The sequence below is a fragment of the Salvelinus sp. IW2-2015 genome, linkage group LG2 (genome assembly GCF_002910315.2).
Source record: "Salvelinus sp. IW2-2015 linkage group LG2, ASM291031v2, whole genome shotgun sequence".
In the NCBI taxonomy this organism is placed as follows: Eukaryota; Metazoa; Chordata; class Actinopteri; order Salmoniformes; family Salmonidae; genus Salvelinus; species Salvelinus sp. IW2-2015.
The window spans coordinates 21,199,844-21,225,802 of NC_036839.1; the positions used below are offsets into that span (position 1 = coordinate 21,199,844).

Here is a 25,959-nt window from a genome sequence, read left to right on the forward strand (position 1 = left end):
CTCAACATCCATGCTTGCTGTGAACAAATAGGATCTGGCCTGATACAGATCAGCAATATTCAGTGGAAAATGCCTTGGTTCCTCTCACTGTCACTGACTGCTGAGCATTTTGGCTGGCCCACATGGATGTGTTCAGAAATGTGCAACCTAAACTACTCCGAATGCACACACTCACGCAGTACTGCGACATAACAGACAGAGCACAGGGGAAAGCTGACTCCCTCGCCAACCTACGGTACGGCTGTCTCGCACTGCAGTCAGTCAGTCAGTGACACAGTAAAGAAAGAGAGCAGCGTAATTATAGTAGCTAGTTCTCATGTAACTTTGTGCTCACAGCCTCACAGCGTTACTCAGAGACACACGGTAACAGGCTGGACTGTCATTCATTGTCCCTGGGACCTGAACCTAAAGAAAGGACATTCCTGGTTCCTGGACCTGGTCCTCCAATGAACTCAGTGAGTCAGTGACATTTTACAACTGACGGGGGCTGTACTGCGGTAATGCTGTGAATCATGTTTTATCGCCATCATTATGACTCAGCATTTAGACTACGATCTAAATGAAGACCATTGAATTTAGATTTGTTCTTCTTACGATTAATCCGGTTACTGGGACTACAGCATGTTGAGCTGTCAGCTCTTACAGAGGTAATGGGAGGTAACTAACCATCCTGTCTGTCCTGTATGTACAGTATAGCTGAGGCTTTACCTGAAGTCATTTATCCCAGCGCTGGGCTGTGTGGTGTGTTGCTGTGGCCCAGTGCCAGCAGGCTGATAAGACTGCTGACAGGGAAATGGACTCAGTGATTGGTTGAACAAGGCTGAACAGGGCCTATCAGTCACACGCCCACTGACTGGAACAGAACAGTGTTGTAACCTGAGATCTCAATACAACCAGAGCCCAGAGGACCAACCGACACCGACCGACCCACCTCGTCCCCGTGAAACAAAACGCTTCCCCCTCTTCATACCCCTCCTCTCCCTATCTATCTTCCTCCCCTCTTCTCTCCATCTCTCAATCCCCTCCATCTCCTTCCCTCTCTCCCCCTCCTATCCTCTCCCCTGCTGTCCCTTCCTTCCTTCCTTCCCCTCTCTCCTTCTCCCTATCCATCTCTCTCCCTTTGTCTCTACCTCAGTCCTCCTTGCTCTTTGTTTGTTTTAAGCCACTCCCCCCTCTTGTTTTGTCTTTGTCTGAGTGTTGTATCCCCTGTCTGGCCCCTTTCTCTCCTCCTCTCATAGCAGTGCCTAATGAAGATTAGCCTGGCATAGAACCCCCCGCCACACCAACACCACCACCACAGCCACACACACACCATCACAACAGCCACACTATTAGCTAGCCTAGCATCCCTCACTCAGCTCAGTGTCCCCCCCACACCCCAATCCTATAACAAGCTGTTAACCCTGGGTCCCCTTTCAATCGGCTTGTGAGGGGGAGTAATCCCGGCTGGGCGGTTTAATGAAAATGGCTGTATCCTCATTAGATTACCCCAGAGCTGCCAGGCTGGCCCACATTAGAACATTAGCTGCTACCATACAAAGATAAACAGAGTCTGAAGCTCCCCCACCCCCACTAAATCCCTTTAAAGGAAGACAGGGATCTGACTCTCAGGGATCTGACTTTCTCCCTGCTGTTTGAAGCTCTATCTCTTGATGCTAAACTGATCTCTCTCCTCCGCTCTTCTCTCTCTCTCGTTCTTGGTCTCTCTCTCCTTCTCTCAATCGCTCAATCTCTCTGTCTCTCCTTCCCAGTTTACTGACTGGGCTCAGATCACTACCAGCCTCTTCTGGATTAACCTATGTTTGCGGTGCTCCCCACTAATGCTTCCCCCCCACCCCAAACAATCCCCTGCCTTTAGTTCCACTACAACACCCCCACCATGACTCTTCAGTCCTGTGGATGGGTCAGTGAGCTCAGTGAGTCAGTGGAGTTCTATGCGGACGCACAGCGAGAATGGTTATCACAAAGCCCTTCCTTCAGCGTGTGTAAGGAGAACATTACACGATGCCCCAACACAATACTGTAACGCTGGGTTGTTGTGAGTGGGCTTGCTTACTGTTCTGTCAATGAAAGGTTGCTTGCTTTTGTATCCACTACTCCCATTATGTCGAGGGACCTCTGTTGTGCCCTTACCTGCCAGCAGAACAAATGCATTTACCCAAACATTAGGAAAAGAGGATCTACTGTGGAGGCGGCTGTAAACGGTCTCAGAGAAAAGAGTGAATCAAATGCTCGTTTATGTTGAGCAGTGAATGCTGTTTTGACTGGCTCTCAATCCCTTGCTTGTTTGGGGCAAAATATGACATGGCACAAAGGCTTTGCCGGGCTGTCATGGGGCTGTTTTATACGTCTACGCTTCTCTTTCTCTCTGTCTCATCTCTCTCTCTTCTCTCTACTCTCTTTCTCTCTGTCTCTATCTCTCACTCTCTTTTTCCTCTGTTCTCTATCTCTACGTCTCTTTCTCTGTCTCTATCTCTCTGTCTTTCCTCTCTGTTTTATCTTCACTCTCTTTTCTCTCTGTCTCTTTCTCTCTGTCGCTCTATCTCTCACTCTCTATCTCTCACTCTTTCTCTCACTCTCTTTCTCTGTCTCTATCTCTCACTCTATTTCTCTCGTATCTCTATCTCTCACTCTCTTTCTCTATCTCTCACTATTTCTCTCACTCTCTTTCTCTGTCTCTATCTCTCACTCTCTTTCTCTCTGTCTCTTTCTCTCTGTCTCTTTCTCTCTGTCTCTTTCTCTCTGTCTCTATCTCTCACTCTCTTTCTCTCACACTCTTTCTCTCACTCTCTTTCTCTCACTCACTTTCTCCTCTGTCTCTCTCTCTCTATAGTGAGGTAATCTGTAGTCTCAGATGTCAAGTGTGTGTGTGCGTGCGTGCCTGCGTTTGTGTGTGTGTGTATAGTTTTATGAGTGTGTTTGAGTGACGGCTATATTGACGGGGGGAGGGGGGGGGTGATGGCTGTGATGGCTGGCTGTGTGGGTGGGGGACAGCAAGGATCAGAGGTCATTGTTGGACTGACACGTGTTTGCTGATAAAGCGTCCGAGTAGGGTTAGCTCTCCCCTGCTTTGTCCTGGCTCTGACCGTCAAACCATGGATCTGGTGACCCCAGCACAACTGAGTGGGTATTTGTGTGTTTTGTGTGTACACAAACAGAAATAGCTCTCTCTCTCTCTCTGTCGGCTAGCCCACACAAACATAGGCAAAGGTTGATTGACACACACACACACACACACACACACACACACACACACACACACACACACACACACACACACACACACACGCACACACACGCACACACACAGACACAGCCCCCCTTCCATTAACTGAATGTATTCATTAGCTGCAGCTGCACGCTGTCAGGGCTTAGAAGTCATTGTGTGTGTGTCTTGGGGACGCAGATGGAAGGGTCGCACACACTGTCCTTCAGTGTTACCATTCAAACACCCACACATCTCACACACACACACACACTCACCCACCCCCCCACACATACTCATTTAAAAAGCCACCCTTTATGACCCACTAATCTACTTTCCTTTACTCAGTCGAGTCAACTTGGAAAGGAAAGCTAATCCTGTCTGGACTCAGACACGGTCGTCCACCACAATACTCTGACTCACTGTTCATGTTCTTTGAAGTGTTCCGCTGTGTTGTGCTGGCCCACCTTCCCGATGACACAGTGTCACACACACACACACACGGACGCCTCCGGGCAGTTCATTAACGATGCGGCAGGCAGCGAGCGTTGAGCGAGGAGCTCCCCCACCGGTTGGTGGACTCTGGGTGACCCTGTGGTGGGCCCTGGAGGCGAGGAGGGCACACCCCTCTCCAAGGTCCAGAGCGGCTCTGCCCTGTCCTGCTGGGTTTAATTGGGTGGTAGCAGGCTGACCCTTGACCCTTGGCTGGACAGACTGGCTGAGACCGGTAGAAGAGAAGAGGCTATGGATCAGGATCAGAGAACAGAGTGGCTGGCAGGCTGTCGCCTCTGGCCTGTTTTACTGTTTTACCTCAGCAATTGGAAACCCTCTCTCTCTCTCTCTCTCTCGGACACGCTATTTTCGGTAAGAAATAGGTTTCTATGTGTGTGGGGGGAAGGTTGTGTAGTGACTGAGGTACATTGAAAATGATGCTTCCGCTGCCTAAAACCAGGTAGCTCAACAAGGAAGTTGATAACAGTGTCTTAGATAAACAGTATAAATGTATTGTATGAAATAATCCCTCTGTGTATGATAACATGTTGTTGTCCCACTGATCAAAGGGCCTTCAGTCCAGTCACATTACAGACTACAGAGAAGGCTGTTGTGTTCCCAGCCCCATCTCCACCCTGATGTAGCTGTAGACCTGTCCCTTGCCTGGCCTCCCTTGGCTGGATCTGCCTCAGAGATCTGAGATCTGACTAGCTGGCCCCTAGCTGGAATGCTGCCTCATATCTCACTATTAACTACATAATTCACTGCTTTACACACACACACACACACACACACACACACACACACACACACACACACACACACACACACACACACACACACACACACACACACACACACACACACACACACACACTCAGACACACAGACATACATACACACACACACCTCATTATTGACTATACATAAATGCTCCCCATCAGAGCCCAGAGCAGAGGGTTTTCATTAGGCCTCATTCAGGAGGGGAACCGGGATACATGAAGTTTCTTATTCAGTTTGGCGTGTTCCTGTGGGGAGTTAGAAAATACGATTTTCACGGATGGGGTAATGGTTATGTCAGACAGAGAGTTATCAGACAACCACCGAATAGAATCAGCCATGCTTTGTTCCTCTGCCCTGGGAGGGGATGAATTTTATAGAAGCACAATATTGAAAATAATCATCTTTATTATCCTTTTTCTCCATGGGGTAGAATTATTATAGACTACAGATGGTGTCTTGTAATAATTCATATGGAAATAGAATAGGTTTGACTGCGGGGTTATACAGGGGTCTGTGAGGTTTTGCCAGGAGAATTTAATATCTAGGAATGACTTTTATGGCAGCGCTATCTCTATAAATGTTTGTCGGTCTGTCTGTGTATGTGTGTGTGTGTCCTGTGCTGTGCTGTGTCATTAACATTTAGGTTGAGGCGTGTGTGTTTCAGCCCTGCTCTCCCCCTGGCTTGATAAGTGCTGATGTCATAATAAACCTGTCTGGTTTAGGTCATGAACCTGAACGCTGCAGCCCTTATGTCCTGCCAAGATGTGTCACAAGACATCAGCTCAGCCACAACTAACTTCACCACCACTCTCACTAACACGGGATCCCACCACCACTTCTAACAACTCAGTGTGTTTAAAGAAGGAAAAAAGGAGCCTTTTACACCTGGTTATTCCGATATTTTAAGTATTGTACAACAAGGATAATGTACAATTTACTAATTTCATCAATATGTCAACCCTTTCCACACCCACTACTGTTTCACTTGACCCTGCAATCATCTTGGATATCAACGCATCCCCTCAGTTTCCTCTAAAACAAAGGCTGATAGAACACCCACATTCACACCGACACAAAGTCAAGACGTTGTCTCTTGTTTCTCTTGAAAATGTGGCTTTTAATGGCTTTAACCGACACGCTGCGATGGTGACAATGTGTTTTCCTCATCTCTGTGTGAGCTGTTGTCCGTCTGTGTCCTCCCTGCTCCCAGAGGAGCTAGCCTGGTGTGTGTGTGTGTGTGTGTGTGTGTGTGTGTGTGTGTGTGTGTGTGTGTGTGTGGTGTGTGTGTGTGTGTGTGTGTGTGTGTGTTGCGTGCGTGCTGTGCGTGCGTGCGTTGCGTGTGTGTGCGTGGGACAAAGGACTAGAGAGGAGAGGAAGAGGAGGAGGAAGAGGAGGAGGGGAGAGCAGACAGAAGCCTGGTGACAATGTGCAGGAGGGAGACAAAGAAAGACACATTTGACAGGAGAGGATAGGAGGAGAAGAGAGGAGGAAAGGAGGAATGGAGGAGGGCCCATGAGGGACTAAAATAGTATCTCCCTCTTGGTGTTGATAGACAGCAAGAAAGCAAAAGTAAATATTGAAGCACAGTAATGAATGCGTTGCTGTCCTCCCTAATCTTCAACCCCAGAGCTGAGCTTAACTATCTGCCTACGAGTAAAGTACTTAGCCAGATTACATTAGCACTAACTGTGTATTCATTGGGTACTTTCATGGTCAATTAATGCAGATAGTGAGTGACTAAATAAGGGTTGTGTGCGTAGTGCATAGTCTTCAACCAGTCACTCAGATAAAGGATGGAATGGGGGGATTCCCATTCAGACCTACAGCTGTCTCATCCGGCCAGGCGTCCTCCTACTGAGATAGGATACAGATGTAGAGCAGACCTGATCCTTAGCCACCCCTCGCCACATCCACATCCAGGCTGAGGAGGGATCTGCACCCTGTGTGTAGACTGAACTCTGGTCCGCATGACTAAACAGAGAAACTCTCACACACACATCTAAGAAGGGATGAAGCCCTGTGTATAAACTGAACTCTGGTCCACTGACTGTACTGGCCAGCCACACACAACATCACTGATGTTGTAAACAGACATTTGGCATGCGGAGCTAATCTGGATGGCAGATATTAGACCATAGACAATATATCTATGTATCAGACAGTCTTACTGAAGCTGTATGTACTATGGGTGGACAGAAATGAATGGAGAATGATCTGAAGTTGATCATTTGAATGAGAGAACAGAATGAATCTGCTTTATCATGTTTTGCATGTTTGCCAGACAAAGGAGAAATCTGGAGAGATGAAACAGGTCAGACATAATTGATGTCACACCAGATGAGACCAGTTCCTACTCGGTGGTAGTGATGGTGGGGGGGAATCGATACAGTTACATTTTTGGATAATATTATATTGATATTTGACTCCAAATATCGATTTGTAAATTTTTTTTTTTTTTAATACCCTAGCCCTACTCTGTGGCATTTCAAATTACAACCGTTGTCCTCCTACATACCTACAACACTTTGATCACATCCCTAACACACACTACACCAGACACCAGACATTCCTTACTCAGAATCACAACCCAAGCATCGCTGCCACTGCCAGACAATGCACAATACATTACAACCACTCCCACTCCCACCACCATTTAGAAAACTAGCGAATCCAAAAGAAATGAACTCAGGCCCAGCCGTAGTGAATTGGGGGGATAACAGTAATGTATTGATTCCTGATTCCCCCTCTAAGCATGGTCACACTAAGCCCACTAGCTAAGCCAATATGACTGAAGCACACACATACACACACACACACTGGAATGGCCTGAGGGTTATTTGCTGCTTGGCCATAATTCACCCAGAGCTCAAGCTAGCCCACTAATAGGGCCAAGTCCTCTGAGTGCAATCGCTCTTCCTTATTTCTCGTGTCCCCCAAAACCCTCTGCTCTCTCAGTGACCGGGCCATTTGACTTCCCCTCTTCTGCACTGGCTGCAGGGCAGGCAATAGGAAATAACACACACGTGTAATAAGACACACACAATTACACGCATGCACACACACATGGAATAATGCACACATGCACACACAAACACGCAATATCAAACATTTTCACACGGAATCACGAACACACACAGAATCACACACGCACACACGCACGCGTGCACATACACACACACACCTCTGTGTATTTCCTGAGAGAGTCCTTGCTTGCAGCAGGTGGTGTCAGCAGTGGGATATTTTTAGGTGTTGCCAAATGTGGCTGTGAATTCCTGATTTTCACTCACAGTCAGGTGCTTTTCTCCTCTCTCCCCAACCTCGTCTCAGAGCATTTCGTATTATTCTGTAGGTAAATCCAAGACACTCCATTTACTCCATATGTTACGTTTCATATGGTACTGTTGTATTCATTTGTGGATTCCATCACCCATTTCATATTAAATGTTATGAATTCTAGCTAGGTGGCTAACATTAGCTAGGGTAGGGGTTAAGGTTAAGGTTAGGGTTTATAAAAATAAATAAAAATTAACCTTTATTTAACTAGGCAAGTCAGTTAAGAACAAATTCTTATTTACAATGACAGCCTACCCCGGCCAAACCCTAACCCGGACGACACTGGGCCAATTGTGCGCCGCCCTATGGGACTCCCAATCACAGCCGGTTGTGATACAGCCTGGAATCGAACCAGGGTCTGTTGTGACACCTCTAGCACTGAGATGCAGTGCCTTAGACTGCTGCGTCACTCGGAAGCCCCAAATTAACTTGGATTAAGTTTAGGAGTTAGGTTAAAGAGTTAAGGTTAGGGTTAGGGGAAGGATTAGCTTAAAGGGTTTTAAGGTTAGGGGAAGGGTTAGCTAAAACGGTTAAGTTTAGGGGAATGGCTAGCTAACATGCTAAGTAGTTGCAAAGTAGCTAAAAAGTAGTAAGTCGTTGAAATGTTGCTAATTAGCTKAAATGAAAAAGTCCTTTGGGTTGCTAGATGTTTGCATTATACGCCCACCCGTTCACCTTGACCAATCACCCTACTTTAGTTGTTTGCTTTAAGTAACCATCTGTCTTATGTAACCGTACCAAACATAACATATAGTAATTTGAGTGTCCCGGATTGACATTTACTAAGGTTCATCTAGTCTATGAGACCAGGCTGCTCTCCCTCATCTTACCCTTATCTCTCCTCTTCACTCCCCTCCTCTCTTCCTCTCTCCTTCTGGTAACTGGGACCACACCTCTTTTTTTTCTCCCTCTCTTCTCCCTCTTCCTCCTATTGATTTGGCTGGGGCCATGCATGATGGTGTGATTGTCTTACGGTACACAGTGCAGGCCAGGCAGTATGGCATAATATATCAGGAGGCAAAGACCTTGACAGGTGGTTGTTTGTTTGTCACTTGATCAAGATGTTGATCTTTCGAAATATTTCTGTGTGTAAATTCTATATCATTTAGGGTTAGGTTAGGATTAGAAATGATATCTGCTGCCTTTGCATTGATGTAATGCTGATATGCCATGCAATCCTACATCTGAGTGTTCTCTGTGTATATTAGAGTAATGCTAAATAGCTTTTATTAAACCTCTGCCATAAGTGCTGTAGGCTAGTATATTCACAAGTGGCCTCTCCAAGAGATGTCATTAAAAATCAGAAATATGTATTATAGAAGTCAACAACATTCAAAAAGTCAAGTGTTCATTCTTTTTTTCTGTTAGGGCACTCAGAATTGTCCAATGCGGAGGTAGTGAATGTGTGGTTGGTGGGATGAACGAGGCCTTGCTCTCTGGTTTTAACCCAGAAACACACTCAAACAGGAGATGGACTCCTCATCTGCACCCAAAATGGAATCTTATTCCATATATGATGCACTACTATGGCACTATTGGGAATGGGGTGCCATGTGGGACTCACACCATGTTTTGTGGTAGTAGTGAGTGCTCTGCTCTGCTCTGGCTCTGCAGCCAATTCTGCTGTCAGTGGGAATTGCAGCAATGGATTGTGGAAAGTAAGCACATCATTTTCATACCCTCGATAAATGCTGCATGTTGGAGGACAAGCGCATGACTTGACAAATGACCCTGGCGAAGGGCCGTCTGGCGCGTGACGGCAGAGGAGACAGTCATTTCCAACCAGCCATCGTATCACTCCGTATCCCACCCAATCCCCGCTCCCCGCGCATGCACAAACCACGCGCCAGTGGCCAGGGGCCAAGAAAAACGAGATTAAATTATCCCCCAAATTAAAAGGGCATATCTGCCTTGTCTCCACTAACAGCTGTTTAAATGTTCCTTATTCTGCACTATGCTGTGTCTATCTGCTACTGCCTGCGCTATTCATTAGTTTTATAACCTATGTTTATTAGTCTGCCCAGGTGGCAGCGGATCAGGGCGGGAGTTGAGGTGGGGGGTGAGGGCAGAGTAGGGGGGGGGGTGACGTTCGTGTGCTAATTGCTTTGCTGTGAGAGAATGTGTCGGGACGTGTGCAGAGGAGGGGGGGACAAGCTAGGGGAGGAAGGGGTGAGAGGGAAATGAGGGGCTACTGTAAGTATTGTAGGGAGGGAGGGAGAGAAGGAGTGGGGGAGGGGGTTGACACAGGTGCAGAGATGATGGAGGGGTGGGGGGGGCAGAGCAATCACACAGCGGGAGTGTCTGAGTGGCCCCGCTCCATCATAGACTGTTGATTAAAATTTCATTGGAGGAGGCCAGTGGGGTAGGGGGATTGGGGATAGGGGAGGGTTGTGGCCTGGGCAGATCAGGGGGGGCATTTCAGGGACATATCCCAAGCAATAAAAGCTAGCTGTGCCTCAGGACATTAAGAAGGCTTGGGTTTTGTGGTCTAAATGTAATATTTTCTGTGTTACCGCTTATATGAAGAATGTTCCTCAACCATCCCAGGGCTGTTTCAGTTCCAACAGTAGCTGCGGAGAGAAAGGGCTCTGAAACCTATTTTGTGTATAAAACGAGAAAGGTAACAGACATCGAAAGGTCTGGGGAGTAATGTACGTCCTGTTCAGATGCTTATCTCTTGTTTTGTCTGCTCTCTCGACCCTCCTGAACACAGAACCAAATCTCTTTGTTGAGATTGATGTTCTGACAGAACAAACTGTTCCATTGCCAGGCCTTGGTCTCCTCTGAAAGAAGGGTTGCATCCCAAACGGCACCCTATTCCCTTCAGAGCGCACTACTTTTGACCAGGGCTGTGGACAAAAGTAGTGTACTATAGGGAATAGGGTGCCATTCGGGACGTAGTCAGGGAATCTTGTTTCAGATCAAAGGGAATCTCTTTTGCCACTCAGCATTGTACAGAGCTGATGTGTGTTGACTTTTCACACACGTGTCTTTCCATTTGCCATTCACCTCTTTATTGAGCTCCTTCTACTCTTTTGTTGTCTTGTGTAAGAAATCAGCCTCCAAGAGCCTCCAGTTCACTGGTTTTACGACCAGCTTTTCAATTAAAGCAGCAAAAGTACACACGCTCACACACACACACATACACACACACACGCACGCACGCACGCACGCACACACACACACACACACACACACACACACACACACACACACACACACACACACACACACACACACACACACACACACACACACACACACACACACACCATGCGCTCAGCTCACACACTAAAGCACTGTATCTACTGCCTCTCTCTGTAACTGGATCTTCTAAATGTCAAGAACCCTAGGGCTTTGAAGAGGGGGGATGGGGAGACCGTGTGTGTGGGTGTGTTTCAGCTGTCGTCTCCCCTTTGGCCTCCTTGACTGACATAGCATTCCAGCTTCAACACAACCTCTTCACCATACAATGGCGCCGGAGGGGATGGTTGCCGTTTTACGGGCTCCTAACCTACTGTGCTATTCTGTTTGTTTGTTTGTTACTTATTTTGTACATATTGTTGCTGCTACCGTCTCTTATGACCGGAAAGAGCTCCTGGAAATCAGAACAGCGATTACTCGCCTCAAACTGGACGAGGATTTTTTCTTTAATGAGTCTGACGCGAAGGATGTACTGCTTCACCTAAACCAGGCCCAAATCTCCATCATTCGTGTGAATAAAAGACAGATATACAGGGGGTGCCTTGTGAGAATTCATCGGCAAACTACCTCTACCATCTGTTCTATTGGCCAACGTGCAATCACTGGAAAATAAACTGGATGATCTATGATTGAGACAATCCTATCAACGGGACATTGAAAACTGTAATATCTTATGTTTCACCGAGTCTGGGCTGAATGACGACACGGATAATATAGAGCTGGCTGGGTTTTCCGTGCATCGGCAGGACAGAGCAGCTACGTCTGGTAAGACGAGGGGTGGGGAAGGGTGTCTATTTGTCAATAACAGCTAGTGTGCGATGACTCAAGGTCTCAAGGTATTGCTCGCCTAAGGTAGAGTACCTCCAGCTGTAGACCACACTATCTACCAAGAGAGTTTTCATCTATATTATTCGTAGACGTCTATTTACCGCCACAAACCGATGATGGCACTAAGGCCGCACTCAACCAGCTGTATAAGGCCATGAGCAAACAAGAAAATGCTCAGCCAGAAGCCTAGTGGCCGAGGACTTTAATGCAGGCAAAATTAAATCTGTTTTACCTCATTTGTGAAACCAGATGTGCAACCAGAGGGGGAAAAACTCTAGACCACCTTTACTCCACATACAGAGAAGCATGCAAAGCTCTCCCTTGCCATCCATTTGGCAAATCTGACCATAATTCTGTACGGAAGTGGTCAGATGACACGGATGCTACGCTACAGGACTGTTTTGCTAGCACAGACTGGAATATGTTCCGGGATTCATCCAATGGCATTGAGGAGTATACCACCTCAGTCACCGGCTTCATCAATAAGTGCATCGACGACATCATCCCCACAGTACATATCCCAACCAGAAGCCATGGATTACAGGCAACATCTGCACCGAGCTAAAGGCTAGAGCTGCCACTTTCAATGAGTGGGACAGTAATCCGGACGCTTATAAGAAATCCCACTATGCCCTCAGACGAACCATCAAACAGGCAAAGCGTCGATACAGGACTAAGATTGAATCCTACTTCACCGGCTCTGATGCTCGTCGCATGTGGCAGGACTTGCAAACTATTACGGACTACAAAGGGAAACCCATGCGTGAGCTGCCCAGTGACGCGAGCCTACCAGATGAGCTAAATGCCTTTTATGCTCACATCTAAGCAAGCAACACTAAAGCATGCAAGAGAGCACCAGCTGTTCCGGATGATTGTGTGATCACGCACTCGGTAGCCGATGTGAGCAAGACCTTTAAATAGGTCAACATTCACAAGGCCGCGGGGCCAGACGGATTACCAGGACGTATACTCAGAGCATGTGCGGACCAACTGGCAAGTGTCTTCACTGACATTTTCAACCTCTCCCTGACCCAGTCTGTAATACCTACGTGTTTCAAGCAGACCACCATAGTCCCTGCCCAAGAAAGTGAAGGTAACCTGCCTAAATGACTACCGCCCCGTAGCACTCACGTCTGTAGCCATGAAGTGCTTTGAAAGGCTGGTCATAGCTCACATCAACACCATCATCCCGGAAACCCTAGACCCACTCCAATTCGCATACCGCCCCAACAGATCCAGATCGGCATCACCGATTAATTAGGGCCAATTTCAAGTTTTCATAACAATCGGTAATCTGCAGCAAGGAGCCAAGGTAAGTTGCTAGCTAGCATTAAACTTATCTTAGAAAAAGCAATCAATCTTCACATAATCACCAGTTAACTACACATGGTTGATGATATTACTAGGTTAACTAGCTTGTCCTGCGTTGCATATAATCAATGCGGTGCCTGTTAATTTATCATCGAATAACAGCCTACTTCGCCAAATGGGGGATGATTTAACAAAAGCGCATTCGCGAAAAAAGCACAATTGTTGCACGACTGTATCTAACCATAAACATCAATGCCTTTCTTAAAATCAATACACAGAAGTATATATTTTTAAACCTGCATATTTAGTTAAAGTAAATTCATGTTAGCAGGCAATATTAACTAGGGAAATTGTGTCAATTCTCCTGCGTTCCTTGCACGCAGAGTCAGGGTATATGCAACAGTTTGGGCCGTCTGGCTCATTGCAAACTAATTTGCCAGAATTGTACATAATTATGAACATAACATTGAAGCTTGTGCAATGTAACAGCAATATTTAGACGTATATTTAGACTGAACAGTTCCGTATTTCACTGAAAGAATAAACATTTTGTTTTCAGATTTCCAGATTTGACCATGTTAATGACCAAAGGCTCGTATTTCTGTGTTTATTATATTATAATTAAGCCTATGATTTGATATATGATAGAGCAGTCTGACTGAGCGGTGGTAGGCAGCAGCAGGCTCGTAAGCATTCATTCAAACAGTACTTTACGGCGTTTGCCAGCAGCTCTTAGCAATGCTTGAATCACAGCGCTCTTTATGACTTCAAGCCTATCAACTCCTGAGATTAGTCTGGCAATACTAAAGTGCCTATTAGAACATCCAATAGTCAAAGGTATATGAAATACAAATGGTATAGAGAGAAATAGTTCACGCGTCATAATTCCTATAATAACTACAACCTAAAACTTCTTAACTGGGAATATTGAACTGAGAATATTGAACCACCAGCTTTCATATGTTCTGAGCAAGGAACTTAAACGTTAGCTTTTTTTACATGGTACATATTGCACTTTTACTTTCTTCTCCAACACTGTGTTTTTGCATTATTTAAACCAAATTGAGCATGTTTCATTATTTATTTGAGACTAGATAGTTTTTATTTATGTATTATATTAAGTTAAAATAAGTGTTCATTGTTCATTCAGTATTGTTGTAATTGTCATTATTACAAATATATATATATATATATATATATATATATATACGTATATAAAAATCGTCCGATTAATCGGTATCGGCATTTTTGGGCCTCTAATAATCGGTATCGGTATCGGCGTTGAAAAATCATAATCGGTCGACCTCTAGTGAGAATGCTGTTTATTGGCTACAGCTCAGTTTTCAACACCATAGTGCCCACAAATCTCATCCCTAATTACCCTGGGACTAAACACCTCCCTCTGCAACTGGATCCTGGACTTTCTGACGGGCCACATCCAGGTGGTAAGAGTAAGCAACAACACATCTGCCACGCTGATCCTCAACACTGGGGCCCCTCAGGGGTGCATGCTTAGACCCCTCCTGTACTCCCTGTTCACCAACGACTGTGTGGACAAGCACGACTCCAACACCATCATTAAGTTTGCTGACGACACAACAGACGTAGGCCTGATCACAGACAATGATGAGACAGCCTATAAGGAGGAGGTCAGAGACCTGGCAGTGTGGTGCCAGGACAACAACCTCTCCCTCAATGTGAACAAGATAAGGGAACTGATCGTGGAATACAGGAAAAGGAGGGTCGAACAGGCCTCCATTAACATCGACAGGGCTGTAGTGGAGCGGGTCGAGAGTTTCAAGTTCCTTGGTGTCCACATCACCAACAAACTATCATGGTCCAAACACACCAAGACAGTTCTGAAGAGGGCACGACAACACCTTTTCCCCCTCAGGAGACTGAAAAGATTTGGCATGGGTCCCCAGATCCTCAAAAAGTTCTACAGCTTCACCATTGAGAGCATCCTGACCGGTTTCATCACCGCCTGGTATGGCAACTGCTTGGCATCTGACCATAGTATGCTACAGAGGGTAGTGCGTACGGCCCAGTACATCACTTGGGCCAAGCTTCCTGCCATCCAGGACCTATATACTAGGCGCTGTCAGAGGAAGGCCCAAAAAATTGTGAAAGACTCCAGTCACCCAAGTCATAGACTGTTCTCTCTGCTACCACACGGCAAGCGGTACCGGAGCACCAAATCTTGGTCCAAAAGGCTTCTTAACAGCCTCTACTCCCAAGCCATAAGACTCCTGAACAGCTAATCATGGCTACCAGGACTATTTGCATTGTCCCCCCCCCCCCCCCCTTTTTTTTACCACTGCTGCTACTCACTGTTTATTATCTATACATAGTCACTTTACCACTACCTACATGTACATATTACCTCGACTCATTATTGTTATTTTATTGTCTTTTTATTTGATCTTTTACTTTAGTTTATTTAGTAAATATTTTCTTAACTCTATTTCTTGAACTGCATTGTTGGTTAAGTGCTTGTAAGTAAGCATTTCCCTGTATGGTCAACACCTGTTGTATTCGGCGCATGTGACAAATAAAATTTGATTTGATTTGATGGCCCCTCCACTGTCACTCTCTCCAGCATCACAGACACGCACACATCACATCTCACACACATCATCAAACAGCAGGCAAGAGCCACACCGCTGGTTGTCAGGCAGGGCCATGACAAGCCACACTCCCACTCCTACTCACACTCACACACACAGGCGCTCCATAGTAAACCGATCCCCTGCTAGAGAAGGAGAGGGGAGGGAGGGTAACAAATCCATGAAATCCTTTCAGAGACATTGTGGGCTCCAGACCAGATGACTGGGATGTTATTCTGCTACAATGATGCTCTAAATGTCATTGGGACAGATAGCATCTACTTCTTACTGGGAAAGTAAAGCGCTTTCCCTCCCTCTACCCTTTGTCTTTCTCTATCCTTCCACCCTCTTTTCTCACTCTCTCCTCTCTCCATCTCTCTCTATCCACCCTTTCTCTGTCCCATTTCTCTCCCTCCCTCTTTCTACATCTCCCTCTGTCTTAGTAAAGATAGACAGAAGTCTCTGATGAGGTTAGGTCATTTGAGGAATAGAGGATGGGAGAAGGCAAAGCGATAGAGATTTGAAACGTCTCCTGTGTTGATGGCAAGCATCTGTCCCTCCTCCCATCCTCCCGTCCTGATAGCGCTCCTCTCCTCTGACAGGCAGGGCTGCCTCAGCCTCAGTAATTGTGGTGTCGTTACAGAACTAATGGTGCAGCAGGTACCGCAGGCTCCCACAGAAACACTCAAACCCCTCCTAACGCTTTCCCTAACGCTCCCGACAAAATAAACAGCAATGAATCAAGGGTGCAGTACCAATTTTACAGAGGAATGGTTATGATGTTCGAAGCGTGTGTGTGTGTGTGTTGGGAGGGGGTGGATAATAGCTGTGGCAAAGTTACAGCACCCTGGGTTATTGTTATGAACACCAGAGGGGAGGGGAGATGGCCCGTTACGGACAGACTCCATTCCGGCTCATTGAGAACAGCCAGTTGCACTGAAGGCTGTATGATACAGTACAAGCTAAATAGAAGAAGGGGGTTGAGGGGACAAACTGTATTCTCTGAGATGGCACCTCTCTCTAAGTTATACAGCATAGCCCCTCAAGGCACAATGAGGAGGTTTTCTGCAGTGAAATCAAAACTCTTGGCACGTAGGCTACCAGTCTCTGCACACACTCTCTCTCTTATACATACACAGATGAAAACCCACACACACACACACACAGGCTTCCCATCAGCAAATTAGCTGAATAAAGAGTATCTCTTTACTGGCTCGTTTGAGTGGCTAATTACTCATCAACGCATGCTGTGTAGGGAGAGAGAGAAGAGCGAGAAGGGGAGAGAGGGAGAGGGGAGAGCAGAGAAGAAAGAGAGAAAAGAGAGCGAGAGAAGAGAGAGAGAGGAGAGCAGAGAATAGAGAGAGAGAGAATAGAGAGAGAGAGAAGAGCGGAGGAGAGAGATCAGTTTAGCATCAAGAGATAGAGCTTCAAACAGCATCTGATGAAAGCCAAAGCTTTAATTAAAACCTATTTGTATGAGCGAGATTTTAACTCCAAAATGGAGGGGAGAGAGAACATAAATACACACTTTCCTAGATGCAGGAATGAGATCATATGAAGCCATTAGTTTAGATAATGTGCTGACTTTATAATGCCCGAGCAGGGTGCCAAGCGCTGGCGTAGCTCACACGCCCCCCAGCCCCCGCAAGGCAGGGGGCCCCACAAGTAACACCACTGGTGCCAAGACATTGAGAGTAACCAAGTCGGATATTGCTGGGGATGCGTCCCAAATGTCACCCTATTCCCTAAATAGTGAGCTACTTTTGACCAGAGCCCTATGGATAGTGTTCCAATGAACGCATTATAAAGGGAATAGGGTGCCATTTGGGACAGACTGGTGATAATTTCCCCTTTGTGTCTAGTTGGAGTCCAGCTGGATGGGGTAATAACAGTTAGTTGTAGATGTAGCGATGGCTGTGGTCCTCTCTGGTCTCTTTGTCTGACAGACAGAGGCTCTTAGCTGGGTGTGAACCCTTTTGGTTCAGCATCTATTATTGATGGACACACACAGTTTGATACACACACTGTGACACACATACATTGTGGCACGCACACACACACACGCACAATAATATATGCCATTTAGCAGATGCTTTTATCCAAAGCGGCTTACAAATCTAAGCCTAGCATCAAGGCTCTCTCTCTGGTCTCTGGTGGAGAGTCTCTGGTGGAGTCTCTGGTGGAGTCCAGGCTCACAGGGGGAGAACGGAGAAGATGGAGCAGTTTGTTTTGGTCTTTATTGTAGCTGTGGGAGCTATGGCCCAGTCACAGTGTGAGAGGGGAGAAAACATAGCCCTACTTACACATTCAATAGACTTTTAACAGGTGCTTCATATAAAACTAATGTAAACAGTAGAAATGTAGTCCCCGCACTGCTATTCTCCAGTGGTGTAAAATACTTTCAAGTACTACTTGAGTCGTTTTTTGGAGTATCTGTACTTTACTATTAATATTTCTGACAACTTTTCCTTCCACTTCCACTACATTCCTGAAGAGAATTATGTACTTTTTACTCCATACAATTTCCCTGACACTCAAAAGTACTACCGGTAGTTACATTTTGAATGCTTAGCAGGACAGGAAAATTGTCTAATTCACACACTTATCAAGAGAACATCCCTGGTCATCCCATCTGCCTCTGATCTGGCAGACTCACTATAAACACATGCTTCGTTTGTAAATGATGTCCTAATTGAAGCATGCCCCTGGCTATCTGTGAATAAATAAAAATCTAGAAAATGTGTCCAGCTGCTTTGCTTAATATAAGGAATTTAAATGATTTATACTTTTACTTTTACTTTTGATACTTAAGTACATTTTAGCAATTACATTTACTTTTGATACTTAAGTATATTTAAAACCAAATACTTTTACTCAAGGAGTATTTTACTGGGTGACTCACTTTTCTATTAAGGTATGTTTACTTTTACTCAAGTATGACAATTGGGTACTTTTCCCACCACTTCTATTCTCCTGTAGTGTATTTAACTATTAAGAACAATTCAACCCCATGTCAGTGTGACCAGATAAAACCTCCAACTATATTGTTGTTCTATGTGTATTGTATTATATTGTATTGTATTGTATTGTATTGTATTGTATTGTATGTGCTTTAGGTGGTAGCTTAATCTTTTAGGGGGTGGTTACTCACACACACACACAACCTCTGGTCATTGTATTTCCTCTGACTGGTGTTTTCGGAGAATACTGCATGTGACTGATGGAGCCTTGTAAAACATGGTACACCTATTTAACAAAACATTGTCACTGTTAAAGGGATAGTGTGTGACATTTTGGCAATTAAGCTTCTCTGTGCAGGATGTCTCTGTGTGCGGTTTGAAGGAAGTTGAAGGTAGTTTCTGGAGCCATTGCTAACTAGCGTTAGAGCAATGGCTGGAAGTCTTAAGAGACAATTAGCATACTTCTCAGCAACTTCTACAACAATGTAGCCTATACCTAACCACCCACTTTATTCTCCCAATAAATGGTCTTATAATGATTGATCCAGTTCCATATAGATCTTATAATATTAGATCTATACATTTTTACACTCTTAGAAAAAAAAGGTGCTATCTAGAACCTAAAAGGGGTATTCAGCTGTTCACATAGGAGAACCCTTTGATTAACAATTTTGATTCCAGGTAGAACCCTTTGAGTTCCAGGTAGAACAATTTTGGGTTCCATGTAGAACCCTTTCCACAGAGGGTTCTACATGGAACCAAAAGAGGTTATATCTGGGACAGCCGCAGAACCCTTTTGGTACCCTTTTTATGGAGTGTATAGTGCTATGAAAGCTCAGCCTGGTTTAGTACATAGGGCCATGCAGGGTTTAATGTCCTTTGAGCAGCAGCACAGTGAGACCAGTACAGTATGATATGACCTTTATCCGTATGTTGTGGGACGGAACTGGGGAATGGAGGTGACTGAGCCCCCTCTACTCACACTAGCTGCCAAAGCCATGAGCCAGCATGCTCCCACACTGCACTGATCTATCCCCCTGCAGGGTGTGTGTGTGTGTGTGTGTGTGTGTGTGTGTGTGTGTGTGTGTGTGTGTGTGTGTGTGTGTGTGTGTGCGTGTGCGTGTGTGGGTGTGCGCGTGTGCGTTTGTGTGTGTATATATGTGTGTGTGCATATGTGTCAGAATGTGTGTGTGTGTGTTACCTTTCCTATCGCATATGAAAAAAACGTAAAGGTCATACATGAAATGTCATAGGTAGTGTATTCTCCTACTGGACACGCCTACTGGCGTGTGATATCACCTCCCCCTGTCCAGCCCCTGAGGTGTGTGCCACTGACCATACTGTGGGCCTAGTCACAGTTGAGGATAATATGTACTCAGAAGGCAGCACAATGTTTAAAGAGCTATTCCAACTGACTCAATGGTCATTTGGCAAGCAGGGCCATGGCTAGGCCTACCTGCAGTGTTGCTTTTACCATGCATTAGTGATGATTGATCCAATTTAAAGGGGAATAAATACAATGGCCCTCCTTGGCCATGCTTGACTGCAGATTGTATTACACAAGAATTACTAAGAAAGAATAAAAGTGTTCACAAATCATAGCAAGGAGCTGGTCAAAGGAATCGCCCAAAGCCTTGTCTTAGCACAACTGTCAGGCAGCGTTAACAAATAACTTTTTTAGTGCGTCGTCGCACTATATCTACACAATGCTTATCAGACAAAATGAGTTTGCAACATTCACACCCCCCGAAGAAATCTCTTTGATATATGCTCATATGCAAATGTGCCTCTGTAGGAAAAAAGAAGAGGTTCTTTTAAAACAGAAGTAGCACTAGCAAAGCAGAGCTTATCATCCTGCAACAGATGCCCAACAAAAATGTGATGTCATCGCGGGGTGCGATCGGGTGGGTGAAGGGGGTGGGTTGGGGGGGTGAGAGCCTGGACTGATTAACAACAGGGGGACACAGAGCAGTCCATACAGACTGCATGCCTTTAATAGACACATGGTGTCACAGTGTTTCTGTGGTTAAGATAAATGAGGTAAGGCGCGAGCACCTATAATTATTTCTCTGGATTGACATGGTATATAAAGTGCTGCAAAGGTTTGACGACTCCATTGCAGCTGTCTCCCCTCTTCCCTCTCCGCAAGTGGTGTTAGAGCTGTTGACATTGCCAAAACGGAAACACTTAATATCCTAAACTGACCACCTGTGATCGGCACAACAGGTATTGTAGAATACCACATATTGAAGAATGTGCTGCAGTGGACAGTTAGTGAGCCGTTGCTCTATCTCGTCCTCTCTCTCTCTTCTCTCTCCTTCATCTCTCTCTCTCTCTCTCTCTCTTTTCTCTCTCTCTCTCCTCTCTTCTCTTCTCTCTCTCTTCTCGTCTCGTCTCTCTCTCTCCTCTCTCTTCTTTCTCTCCTCTTCATGGCAGAAGGCCATGGGTCGTCGATTCTAATGAGCCCTAGCAGAAAAATAAGACATCGGAAGAGACGTTGCTGTCAGTTATTCCCTAATATTTGTTTTCACCCTCTCCTCTCTATACCCCTCTCTTCGCTCTGACGTGTATCCGCGTATATATCTCTCCCTCTCTCTCTGAAACCCGCCTACTTCTCAGTCTGGCACAGTATCGCTCCTTATATTTCACCCTCTCTCCTAACCCTCTCTCTTGCATCGTTATCCCTATATCTCTCCATGCTATTCCCTTAATCCTTCTCTCCCTCTGCTCTCTAAGCCTTCTCCCTGCACGTTATCCCGGTAATCTTCTCCACGTGGTATCCTATTATCTTCTCCCTCTCCTCAACCCTCTCTCTGCATGCTACTCTCTCCCTATTTATTTCACCCTCTCCTCTCTAACCTTCTCTGCACGTATCGCCTATATCTCTCCATGTATCCCTATGTTCTTCTCCCCTTCTCTCTAACGCCTCTCTCTGCAATCGTGTTATCCCTATATCCTGTCGACGTACCCTATATCTCTCCGCGTCTCCTCGTGCTCTGGCTAACCTCTCGTGCTCTGGGCGATCATATCCCTATAATCTCTGTCTCTCTCTTAAACCTCTCTCTGCACGTTTCGTGAGTATTCATCTCCATTTTGTATCCCCTATATCTCTCCCTCTCTCTCTGGTGATACCCTCTTCTCTGCACGTGTTTATCCTTATCTCTCACTCTCTAACCCCTTTCTCTCTGCACATATCCCTATATCTCTCCCTCCTACCCCCCTCTCTGCACGTATCTATTATCTCTCCCTCTCTCTTTGAACTCTTCTCTCTGCACCATATCCTATCTCTCCCTCCTCTCTACCCTCTCTCTGGCACGATCCCCTATATCTCCCCTTCTCTTCTACCCTCTCTCTGCACATTATCCCGTTATATGTTCACCCTCTCTCTCTAACCCTCTCTCTGCACGTATCCCTATATCTCTCCCTCTCTCTCTAACCCTCTCTCTGCACGTATCCCTATATCTCTCCCCCTCTCTCTAACCCTCTCTCTGCATGTATCCCCCTCCCTTCCTCTTTCTCATGATAAAAATTCCATGGCTGGTTAATTTCTCTCCCCTGTAAAGCGGAGAGGAGGGAAAGAGTAAGGCCAGCACAGTTCAATCAGAGAATAATCCCCCTCTCTGGGCTCAGCTAGGGGCAGGTGACATGGTCAACACTGGAGAGGCTGGACCACTGGACCATACTGGGTGGTGGGGATGATAGGATGCTCAGATTATCATGATGTCATTAGCAGAGCTGGATATGTATCTAGGCAGTGGTTTTATGATATAGAGTGTGTGGCTGTGTCAGATTGTTTGAGTTCTCCTGAGTCACTGACAGGTTATCATACACTCTTAGAAAAAAAGGTGCTATCTAAAACCAAAAAGGGTTATCCTTTTGTGAACCATTTTGGAACCCTTTTTTCTAAGAGTGTATATGGTTGATATGATCAGTTGTTTCATATGAGGCTAATCAAATCGGTACTTTTGTATGAGATCTGAAACAGTATGTATTGATTAGAGATGAGTGTGGTGGGGCTGTTGTGCCCGTGCCGACTGTGTGTCCCTGTCTCTGACCGAGTGTCTGGAGTTGGAGCGGTACCTGCAGACAGAGCCCACGCGTCTCTGAATAATATGTGTAGATTAGGGATGAGTGTTCTCTCCTGTACTGTTCCTATTTCTGACCGTGTCTCTCTCACCCTTACAGACGTGTCTGGAGTTGGAGCGGTACCTGCAGACGGAGCCCAAGCGTCTATCAGAGCTGTTTGATGAGGAGCTCGACTGTCTCCTGACGCCCACCTTCATGCAGGGTGCTGACAGTGACGAGGACCTGATGGACCCACTGGACCCCCTCCTCCCGAGCCTCCCCGACCAGCCCAGCCCCCCTCCCCTCCTCGTCTCCCTCCCCAAGGTGCTACAGGCCCCACAGTCCCACAACACCAAGGCCTCCGGAAAAGAGTCTGGAGCAAAGACCACCAAGGAGGGGGTCAACGGGGTCAACGCTGCTCAGCTGAGTGCCGTCACCTCCCTCACACCACCCTCCTCGCCTGAGCTGGGCCGCCACCTGGTCAAGCCCATGCAGACGCTCACCGCCACGGCCGACGGTACGCTCACGCTCAAACTGGTGGCCAAGAAGGTTGGTCTGAATGCGGCCAAGCTGGTGGCCACACACTCCACTCTACCCTCGCCGCCCAGCAGGGGGGTGCACAGCGACAGCGAGCAGGGGGCTGGGTCGCTGGGGGGAGATATCCCAGAGAACAAGAAGAGGGTCCATCGCTGTCAGTTCAACGGCTGCAGGAAGGTTTACACCAAGAGTTCCCACCTGAAGGCACACCAGAGGACACACACAGGTGAGACAGAACCTAGGCCTGACCATGGTCACTATGTGCCATGCATCATGCACCATGCAATCAATCAAATGTATTTATAAAGCCCTTTGTCCAGCAGTTGTCACAAAGTGCTTATGCAGAAACCCAGCCTAAAACCCCAAAGAGCAAGCAATGCAGATGTAGAAACACGGTGGCTAGTAAAAACTCCCTAGAAAGGCTGGAACCTAGGAAGAAACCTAGAGAGGAACTCTCAGGCTTTGAGAGGTGGCCGGGTGGAGATTACAAGGGTACACAGCCAATAAGGCCAGATCATGCACTAAACACACTGCCTGAAAACACACTGTCTAACCTGACCAAGGACCATGCATCTACAATTATACAGGTGCACCATGCACCTAACACAAGCCCCTGGGAGAATATAGGTTTAGGTTTCAGCCTGAAAACATCTTCTGTTTCAGTATAAGTGCTCAGCTGATATGTGTGAGTGCAAGGATTGCAATCCAGTGTTGTGAAGTAGAAACACAGAGCAGTCTTGATCTATCGCTCTATATCCCCCTGTGAGATCCTTCCAATGGGCTAAAAATACATAGGTCTTAGCTCTGCAGTGCAGCCTCACTCTCTTTCTCTCATTCACCTCAGTGACTCTGAGTCTCTTACTGAAACCAGTCCAGTCTCTCCATCCACAAGCTGCTAGCGGGGGGAGTGGTACGGTAATTGCCAATGGATTGATAGACTGACAGGTCTAAATGGCTAATTCAGCCATGTCTACTGCAGCCTGGAGTATCTAACCACCACTGCCCTCCCAGTGAACCTCAGAGAGAGAGAGAGAGAGAGAGAGAGAGAGAGAGAGAGAGAGCAGAGCGGGAGAGACGAGATCAGGATGAGACGAGCGACGGAGAGAGAGAGAGAGAGAGAGAGAGAGAGAGAGAGAAGTGTTGGCATCAGGTTAGCGCTAGCCGTAGCGTTAGCATCAGTGTTAGCGACGCTAATCCTTTCCTGCGGCCTGCTGTTGACTCGGCAGGTTTCACCGCTGCCACTAGAGCGCTAGCGATGCTAATCACCAGCGAGCTGATGCAAGCCATTCATTCGCCCCCTCCTCTTCCACCACCCAAAAAAGGAGAGGAGGGAAAAGGGGAAAAAAGAGAAGGGTAGAAGAGAAAAGAACACCCTTAAGACATGCTGCAGCATGCTGCTGTGTAGCCCCAGCCCCGATATGTTCATTACAAGACAAGAGCAGCACAGTACAGTAATTAGCCTAATCCTTCTTTTTGGTTATTATGTCCATACATCAGTGACACACAGGGAGGGAGATTAAGATTAGTGCAGGATTTAAGGGGGGCCCTTGCTTCATGAGGATGACATGCTCCTGGATGGCCCCATCAATAACAGTTGGCAAGGAAACACACAGCCTTTCACTGAGGTTTAATAACCGTAGAATTAGAATGACTAGAATAACTATAGAATTAGAATGACTAGAATGACTATAGAATTAAAATGACTAGAATGACTATAGAATTAGAATGACTAGAATGACTATAGAATTAGAATGACTAGAATGACTATAGAATTAGAATGACTACAACGAATGTTCATTCTAGTGATTCTAATTCTATAGGTTGAACATTGTTCTAGAATGTGAGCAGTCAGAACAGAAACCCACCCACTATTTTCCTATCTTCACTCCTCTGGTGTTGGGAATGGGATTCTTTGTTTTAGGGAGACGGGAGCTGCTGTATGGATGAAACTCTAGGAAATGTGAAATGGGCCGTAATTGTCTGAGTCAGTCTGTTTGTCTGTCTGCTGTAACTTCAGCTGAGAGATCATAATAGGCTCTACACTCTATCTCCAGTTGACTAAGACAATGAATTAACTGACAAGCCCACAGGCACCCCTGTTGATGCTATGGGAGGGAGAGTTCCCGGTGCTGGTGCATGAGTGCGCAGTTTTGCTTGGAAGGTGGGGGGGGGGGAGCGGGAGCTGTTGCTGTTGTCGTTGCGTAGGAGACCATATCAGAACAGGCCGAGAGAGATTTTCGCTAAGGAATGGGCTGAACTCTTTTTCAGTTCTTTATTCTGCAGCTCCTGGTATCAGGTCTCAGACTTGTTTTAACACAGTGCTGCCCATTTCGCAACTTACCCCGTGACCCCTAACACCACCCAACCCCCAAATAACACTTCTCCCCCACCCCACCAAAAAAGCTACCAGCCCACCCAGAGCCTGCCGTCCACACTTTTTGGGTGTTTAGGTTGCCTGTGGGCAACTGCTAGTTACACCTCATCCAGACTCCAGATTGCCCCATTAATTGCGCTCGTGTGTCGTCTGCCAGTTCCATGACTGCGGTTCAAGGCGGCCTGGCACACATCTCTCTCTCTCTCTGTCTTACTCTTTCTGTTCGTTTACTCTCTCATCTCTCGGTGTGTCTGTCTCGCG

General features: G+C 46.3%; 1 protein-coding gene across 1 annotated transcript in view; it reads left to right on the forward strand.

The window, feature by feature from the left end:
• The window catches only part of klf7b (Kruppel like factor 7b), a 95,826-nt gene that overhangs the window by 42,595 nt on the left and 27,272 nt on the right, over positions 1–25,959 (forward strand). Inside the window, exon 2 of the mRNA XM_024005742.2 lies at positions 22,908–23,550. Within this exon, the coding sequence (XP_023861510.1) occupies positions 22,908–23,550 (643 nt within the window). The remainder of the gene's footprint in view (positions 1–22,907; positions 23,551–25,959) is intronic.